Here is a 9,589-nt window from a genome sequence, read left to right on the forward strand (position 1 = left end):
TTGTCCAACTGTTTGACACTGATCAAACAGTTTTGCTTTTACAGATATAGATTTGCTTTCAGCCATCTATATCTGAGCTGGAGCAGACAGAGCCCTGGAAAAGGACTGGAGTGGATTGCATACATCGACACAGCTAGTTCTCCAATCTACTATTCCCAGTCAGTCCAGGGCAGGTTCACAGTGTCCAGAGATAATTCCAGCAGTCAACTGTACCTACAGATGAACAGCCTCAAGACTGAAGACACTGCTGTTGTGTATTACTGCGCTAGAGAGTCACTGTGAATGAGTTCAGTGTCAAAGCAATACAAAAATTACTTCCTCATTCACATATACAGATGATGAATGTTGACTAATCAGCCTTGATCAGCAGTGCATCTACTGTTAGATCATTGAACTATTGCCAACAATGGTCTCTACAAGCAACTTAGTTCACAATGCTTTTGATAAATGCAGCCCAAGATTGTATCTTTACTACAAACTTGCAGCATGACAATCGGGCTACATTAGAACTGGTGCTACCAGAATAACATATTGAGGAAGTGTTGTAATAGCGTTGCAAATATTCAGTGCCTTTATGTGAATATTACAAATGTAGAATGTATAAAGGCAGATGAAAGTAATTCATACATTATACTTTCATACATTAATTATCATAACTTATCTTAATTTATCTTAAATTATATTAACTTGTCTGCCAGGTGTCTGATTAAATTATAAATAGTCTTTACCTGAAGTACAGAGTTGTTTACAAGCTGCACACGCAATAAAGAGCTGATTCGTTGTTGATAAATGATAAAAGACATTTGAAAGTTTTGCTTCCTAATAGATTTTAGGTAAACATCCACCTTATTCAGTGCTCTTTTTATTTTATTTCTCATAAAATATCCCATTACTACTTTGGTATGAGAAACCGCCGCAAACAGTTCAGTGCATGAGTGAACATTCACGAATCTGCAGTCGCCAGAAAACGACCTAAAGAAAACACATATGAGGATTTATCAGTAACTGGGGCTCGTGCCCCTGTAAAATGGGACTAGGGACACCCATGCATGCTACCATCCATCCACACTTTTCATCTAGGCAAAAATGCTTTAAAAATATTAAATTGTCATAATTAACATTTATGAAAAATATTCTCAGAAATTTACTATATACCATTTTTCTTTGCTTACTTTATCTAGGCCCATTATACTATTCATTATTCCACAGTTAACATTTTTGTGTATTATTTATTTATATATATACAAATTTCTGTTTTTCATACTAATAGATACAAACAAGAAAGGACAGGCTGGAGGAGGAGTTCATGCAAAACTGTGATGTATATGTGCATGTATATGTGCTGTTGTATGTGGTTCTTGTAGAAGAGCATAATCATGACAACAATAATTAATTCAGTCCTGATATTACTATTTTTACATGGTTTGTTAATTTCTAAATAAATAATAATATATTACTGTATAAATACTTGTGGCAAGCTTAGTTTTACATTTCGCTGACTTTTCAGTTTTTCTCTCTTTTCCACAGATATTCATTGTCAGACATTCACTCAGTCTCAAGATGTGGTAAAAAGACCAGGTGAATCTTTTACGCTGGTCTGTACTGCCTCTGGATTTACATTCAGCGGCTCCTGGGCAGCTGTAATGAGACAGGCACCCGGTAAAGGACTGGAATGGGTTGCAGCTATCACTTCCACCAGTGATGCATACTATTCCCAGTCAGTTCAGGGCAGGTTTAAAGTGTCTAGAGCTGATTCCAGCAGTCAACTGTACCTACAGATGAACAGCTTCAAGACTGAAGACACTGCTGTGTATTACTGCGCAAGAGAATCACAGTGAATGAGTTCAGTGTCAAAGCAATACAAAAACCACTACCTGATTGCTTCATTTATGCTCCAGATGCCTACTGTTCCATTTCCAAGAGGTGGTGCTCTTGTCAAGCAGTCTTAGTTTCGGACTGAACGTTTGTTTTCTTGACAAAGAAACAGACTGTCCAATGTTGAAACTCTGAAGAAACACAAGCAATTCTGATCTATTTTTTAAATGATGTAAACCAACAGATTTGATCAGTGCAATATGTGCCACAGTGTACATTTTATTTAAGTAAAAATAAATCAACGTTAAAAAATAACATATAGTGCTGCTTTGGGATCTCTACATTTTCATGTGTTCGCTAATAAAGAATAATGCATTTTCTTTAAATAGTTTTTCATCTTTAATTAGTCATTTAAAAAAAAAATGAAACAGAAGATATTTAATCATTTTATTGGCTCATTTACAATAAGCAAAGACTGCAATGTTGTTATTTTAATTTAAGGACATATCCATTTTAGAGTTGACATTGGAATTTAATTTGTTTACTAACAAATGAATGATGCAAACCTCTTTCCTTATGCAAACAGGAGCATACAGACACAATAAAGAGCTCTGGGGTGGAGATAATCACAAGTCCCGCCTGAGAGACTACAGACAGATATAATCATGTACTCTATATTATTAGTGATGATCTACTGTGCCCAGTGAGTATCATTATCAACACTAAACAACACTACAGTTTTATTAGGGTGTCTTGTAACTGATATTCCTTTAAAATATGTTCAGTTCAGTTGTGATGATAACATGCACAAATAATTTCAGTAAATGGCAATGTTTCCAGGTGTTCATTGTATTGAGCTGAATCAGCCTGCTCTCATGGTGATAAAACCTGGGCAATCATTTTCCATTGGCTGTAAGATAACTGGCTATTTAGCATCAGGAGGTGGCTGTACTAACTGGATACAACACTCAGCCGGAAAAGCTTTGGAATGGATTGGCTGGTTCTGTAGTTCTGGAGATAAAGGTGCTTCACGATGCCATAGAAGAACCTTTTTGTCTAAATGGTTCCATAAAGAACCTTTAACATCTGAAGAACCTTTCTGTTTCACACAAAAAAAGAAAGAAGGTTCTTCAGATCATAAAAAGGTAAGAAAGAGATGGTTCTTTAAAGAACCTTTGACTGAATGGTTCTTTGTGGAACCAAAAATGGTTCTTCTATGGCATCGCTTGAAGAACCTTTTGAAGCACCTTTATTTTTAAGAGTGTACAGGCAGCAGCAACACAATGAAGAATCAGATCAGTTTCACTGCTGAAACCTCCAGCAACACAGTTTTCTTACGAGGTCAAAACTTTCAGACTGAGGACACAGCTGTATATTATTGTGCACGCAATACACAGCATCACAAATTGCCTGAAGACCTGTGCAAGAATTATTGCATTCTCTGCAGAGACTGGTTGGAAACACAATGCAAAAAAATATTGTAGACACATAAAAAGTGCCTAGAATATTATTTATTTACTGTTTATTTGCATTTGATATATTATTACTTTCTTCAGCTGCTACATGACTGCTTGACTATTTATTTGCATCATTAAAGTATTTGAAATCTTGGTACATGCATTTTGTTGCATTTCACATTTGCACACTATTTAATCAATCACGCAATAAATTAGTAAACAGCAAAATCCCCAGAGTTAAGTCAACTCTATTCAGAGAACATTTGGTTCCACTCTAAATAGTGTTAAAGTAACCCTGAAGCAGAGTTAAAGTTAATGAGATAATTAAGTGATTAATTAAGTGATGATTGAGCATTAGTGATGAACAGCTGCTAACAAGCAGAATTACTGAAGAAAAGACTAGGAGTAATAAAGTAGCATTTACTTCAAACCACGATCTTTTCATCAGCTCTACTACTGCTGGCAGCAGCTGCATCCCGTGAGCTTCACTGATGCATTATTTATTCACTGGATCCGTCAAACTACTGGAATGGCTCAGATATCTTGTAGTGGTGGTGGCAATCATAAGACTCTGTGAAAAACAAGATCAGTTTCACCCAGGACACGTCCAAAACACAGTGTTTCTACAGGGAAATAATTTTCAGACTGAAGACACACTTCTGTGTATTACTGTGCAAGATACACACAGTCACTAAACAAGCCACAGCTCTGCACAAAAACATCCTCAAGTCAAAACCCCTTACTATATTACCATCCATCTTCCCGTATCCAATCATAAATATAAAAAAATCCCATTATCTTTTAAAAATATACTTATATCTTTTTAAATGACAGTATTTTGTGGCATCAAAATAAGGTTTTGCTGTAATAAAGATATTTTCTGTATGGCCCATTTCTGATATGCTGTGAATCATGTGCACTACTCACTCTACAAAATGTTTTTAAATCTATCCTTATAAATTCTTGTGCACTTGTTTATCATACTGTACATTTAGGTGAGCAAGAAAATTTGCAATGCAGACGGAAGGAAGAGTTAATGCAAAACTGCAATGTGTTTTCTTCTTAAGCTGCTGTAAGCTTTGTAATGTGTCTGTATTTGTTGACAGTCAGTCAGCAGTCGACAATGAAGAAAAAAATGAATTCACTCTTGTTAATCTTATTTTTACATGGTCAGTAAATAATGCCATTTTCTAAATTAGTCAGATTAAATGTAATTTATTAAAGCTTTAGATTCTGTAAATGTTTCAGTGTATTCATTTTTGTTCTGATCCACAGATATTCATGGTCAGACTTTCATTCAGTCTCAAGGTGTAGTAAAAAGACCTGGTGAATCTTTTCGGCTGGTCTGCACATCCTCTGAATTTTCATTCAGTAGCTGTGCTGCAGCTGTTGTGAGAGAAATCCCTGGAAAAGGACTGGAGTGGATTGCATTCATCCATATGTATCCAGTACCAGTTCTCGGATCTTCTATTTCCAGTCAGTTCAGGGCAGGTTCACAGTGTCCTGAGATGACTACAGAGGTCAGCTTTACCTACAGATCAACAGCCTCAAGACTGAAGACACTGCTGTCTATTATTGTGTAATAACACAGTGAACGAGTTCAGGGTCAAAGCGATACAAAAACCAAGTCCTCAAAAGCTCCTGCTGTTTCATTACCAGGAGGTGGCTGTTGTATTATTTAATTTTTTGGTAAATGCATTTATATTTTTCCATATTTCAGCATGTAATTTTCTGTTGATGTACCTAATAAGATCTGTCGCTCTAGACCAGATGTTCTCACCTCTGGCCTTTGAGATCCACTTTCCTGCAGAGTTTAGCCCCAACCTTGATCAAACTCACCTGTCTGTAACTTTCTAGCAATCCTGAAGACCTTGATTAGCTTGTTCAGGTGTGTTTGGTTAGGGTTGGAGCTAAACTCTGCAGGACAATGTACCTTGAGGGCCAAAGTTGAGAACCCCTGGTCTAAACAAATGTATAAAGTTTTAATGTTCAAATTTTAGGATGCAAATTGAATGACCAATAAGAATCTCTAAATAGGCCTCCATATCGAAACATCAACATTATATCTTTATATTAAGAATATATTTTACACCTTAAAGAAAAGTGACATGTCCTCTCAATTTCTTCATCTTTTTTTGTGCTTACATATATAACTATATGCAAATTCTCCATCTGCTATGTACTAAAGTGAAGTGTGTCTGGGGCACAGAAGGAGAAATTCACATCATCTTAAATCATCTTTCTCATCAGCTCTACTACTAAACTCTAAAGCAATTAAATATTTTTGTTTCGAGATTTAAATACTAACACATTCTTTTATTGTTTTTCAGCTGGTGTTTTCTGTGTTTCGCTCACTCAGCCTCCTTCTATGGTTGTGAAACCTCAAGAATCATTCTCCATCTCCTGCAGGGTTTCAGAGTCAAGCTGTTGCATTAACTGGATCCATCAACCCACTGGAAAAGCACTTGTAAGTATCTATAATCTGCCCCGACCCAGATTCCACTCCACAATATATGTTTGATCATGCTCATTTCCCAAAATGGCTTAATTATTATAGAGAAGAAGAAAGTCAACAGTTATGTTGTTTCTAGACCATTTGGGATGATCACATCCTGAGCAAATGGTGACCAATTGTAGAATGGGAGAGGGTGTGGGACACCGATAACCACCTCAGACAAAGGGGTGTCAGAACTTAATTAACATACAGACCACAGCTGTTACAACAGGAGCAACTTCATTTACATTAAGGGTAGTAAACTGTAACTGAATAAAAGGTTTGAGCTTAGAATGTTCGTGGTTCATTCTGACTCTACATGTACTTTGTCACTGCTATGCTGCAATAAACATCTTCATCGAGATCTTCAATGTCCTCGTCACTTTTTCTTACACACTGGAATGGCTCGGATATCTTTGTAGTGGTGGTGGCACTACATTAAAGACCCAGTGAGAAACAAGTTCAGTTTCACCCAGGACACGTCCAAAAACACAGTGTTTCCACAGGGAAATAATGTTTTAGACTAGACTCAGCTGTGTATTACTGTGCAAGACAGTCACAGTGACTAAAGAAGCCACAACTCCAACAGATGTCATTTTTATGGTTAAGATCAGATATAACTAACTCTTTAACAGGTAACAACTGCACATTCACTCTTTACATTGAATTATACAATTCTTGATCTTTCAAATATATGCAACAGATATATAAAATACGTAAACAAATGTTCACAGCTTACTGTCTTGTCATTACCTATCCTCATGAGTCTTAAAAAAAATATTTACAGGAATCACAAAACCTCTATTTTAATGTTCTTGCATTCATAACACTGTTCCAGCATTCAATAAATGTTTAAGCAAATATGGTTGTTATATTTTTTTCTTTGGATTAACTTTAGACTTTATTTTATAAATCAAGAATATAAAATTGGCAACTAATTTAGCATTTTTGTTAATAATTACCATAAGGACTACAGCCAGATAGATGTTTACATCAATGCAAATCTCCGCCATTCTCTCGTGTAAACAGTAGCACACATACACAATAAAAGCTTTTTGTTTTACAGAGCCATAGCAGAGTGAAAATACAACCAGCATCAAGTACTGTATTTCAGTACTACTGATTTTGGCAACTGCACACTGTCCAACAATAAATATTTCAAATGTGGATCTCTTTTCAATTCAGTGAGAATGTTTTATTTATTGTTTGGTCTTTTCTGTATTGAGCTGGATCAGCCTGCTGTCATGCTTGTGCAACCAGGGGAAATGTTGACCATCGCCTGTAAGATCACTGGATATTCAGTATCAGGTGTTGGCTACAACACAAACTGATCAGACATTCAAGTGGAAAACCAATGGAATGGATTGGATATAGTTCCGCTACAAATTACGTCATAGATTCACTTATAAATAAGATCAGTTTCTCTGCTGAATCCTCCAGCAACGCAGTTATTTTAACAGGAAAAAATGTCAACACTGAGAACACAGCTGTGTATTACTGTGCTCGCTATACACTGTGCCACAAACTGATTTAGAACCTGTATAAAAATATCTGCACTGAGCACATATGAACATTTATTTATAATATTAACATAATATTAGACATTGCATTCATTTTCGATGCAATCCTTCATCTCACTATATATACATAATAAATGTTTGGTAGATAAGTGCATGTTCACGGCTTACTGTCCTGTTGGTAACTAAATTAGCAACTCTTAAATAGACCCCCTTTTTCACATGAATCATAAAGCCTTATTAAATGTTCCTGTTTATCCAAAATTCCTCTTGCTGAATCCAATAAACATTTACAAACACATCTGTATCTTGCTACTATCGTCAGATAGATTTTTACATCAATGCAAATCTCCTCCCTTCGCTCATGTAAACAGAAGCACACAGACATAATAAAGGCTCTTTGTGTTTTACGGAGCAGAGTGAAAATACAACCGGCATCATGTACTGCATATCTGTACTGTTGATTTTGGCCACTGCACACTGTGAGTATCATCAGCCCAACAACAACAACAAAAAAATACTAATGAACATTAGTTCAAATGTGGAGCTCAATTTGTATTACTGAAATGTTTTATTGATTGAACTGTATTGATTTTTCAACCTCCTATCCTGGTAGTTAAACCAGGGGAAACATTTACCATCACCTGTAAGATCACTGGATATCCAGCCTCAGGTGGAGGCTACACAAACTGGATCAGACATTCAAGTGGAAAACCGATGGAATGGATCGGCTGGTTCACTCTTAAAAATAAAGGTGCTTCAAAAGGTTCTTCAAGTGATGCCATAGAAGAACCATTTTTGGATCCACAAAGAACCATTCAGTCAAAGGTTCTGTCTGGTATCTACAAATTCGTATTTTGATGATCTAAATGAGAGTATATTAATATATGTTGATACCTATGCAACATATTAGTGTCCTAGGAATCTTTAATAGTTTTACATCAACACCCAATCCAGTTACATATGAAAAATACCATGTTTGAAGACAAAGGGTCATAAACTTTCCCTCCAAAAGTTAAAGTCACCATTGGCTCTCTGAACCCCCGGAGGCGTCACCTCCATAGAAGTTAAAAGACCTCACATCAGTGACCCTCCTAGCTCTCGGTCTCTTCTCTCATCACCTTCCCGTCTTCTGCTTTGTCTTCTGGTTGCTAAGTCCCAGGACCAGCGCAGCCGTGCCTGGCAGTCCTCACCTACAGTCATGTCTTCACTCTTCACCCAATTCCAACACCACCATCATTGGTACTTCTCTTATAAATAGACATTTTTTTCTGTGTAACCTCTAAAAATAGTGCAGTCCAAAAGTATTGTTTAGTGTAAAACATGTTGAAGATTAGCCAATAGGCTGCCGATTCATTAAATGATAAGCTGGTTCCTCATGGAATCAACCAGCATGAGGTCTAAACTAATCACCCCAGCACATGACTCCAATGCTCTGGGTTGACTTCCTGTCAGTCTTGTCTCATCTACTCAGAGGAGTGATGAAAAACTGATCCAATCAAGAGATAACACAGAGATCTTTTGTATCTAGCCTACAACTTATAGATACCTTGTGATGTCTTGTGACCACCAATGAATGGAACTATTACATCCAACGGGAAAGGGATGAGTAAATTAACTGATGCCCTCAGGCTTGCAAACACGGGATCTATACGTGACCATCACATGACCCATTGAACATCTGCTTCCTGCCCCTTTCTGAAACCCTACGGACCCGCGTCCTTTTCTTACAACAAAAGAAACAGAATCTTGCATGACGATTGTAAAAGACAATCATTTAAAATCATTTAAAGTATCGGAGCAATATACTCCCAAATAATATGCTTTCTGTTTGATGTGTTATTGAAACCATGATATCTTAATCTTTGCCTTATAACTTTTCCTTTTTGTAATTAAGATTATTAATGTGTATGCAAAATACCTGTTACTTGAGCTTGAATGAAAGCTTATTTTATGTGAGAAACTTTGGTATGAATGAGAAGTGGGAAATATGTACGATACTTGCATTAAGAAACGTTATAGAAGTATTAACAAACTCGTCGCAGAGATATTTCCCCACATGATAAATTGAAGCATCAGGTTAATGTATGCACGCTCCGCCTTGCAACAGCGTCCGATTGGAAGATCGCGTCGTGGGGCGGACCAAAGTCAGCCTGCTTAAAAATGGACACAAAGCCCTAGTCGCTCGCTCGCTCTCTCCCTCTCTAGACCTTTGGCTTTTCGCCTTGGTGATTGCGCTACGAAGCGCTCCCATGCCATAACATCACGAGCGAGACTCCAAAACTCAAACACTTCAGTTGAAACTT

General features: G+C 36.8%; 1 gene segment (V, D, J or C); it reads left to right on the forward strand.

Moving 5' to 3' along the window:
• Positions 1 to 1,350: 1,350 nt before the first annotated feature.
• LOC107590419 (Ig mu chain C region membrane-bound form-like) overlaps positions 1,351 to 9,589 on the forward strand; it is a 29,923-nt gene continuing 21,684 nt past the window's right edge. The window contains 2 exon segments of the C gene segment in view: positions 1,351 to 1,422; positions 1,528 to 1,831. Of these exon segments, the coding sequence occupies positions 1,377 to 1,422; positions 1,528 to 1,831 (350 nt within the window).

The sequence above is a fragment of the Sinocyclocheilus grahami genome, unplaced genomic scaffold, assembly GCF_001515645.1.
Source record: "Sinocyclocheilus grahami isolate Dianchi unplaced genomic scaffold, SAMN03320097.WGS_v1.1 scaffold127.1, whole genome shotgun sequence".
In the NCBI taxonomy this organism is placed as follows: Eukaryota; Metazoa; Chordata; class Actinopteri; order Cypriniformes; family Cyprinidae; genus Sinocyclocheilus; species Sinocyclocheilus grahami.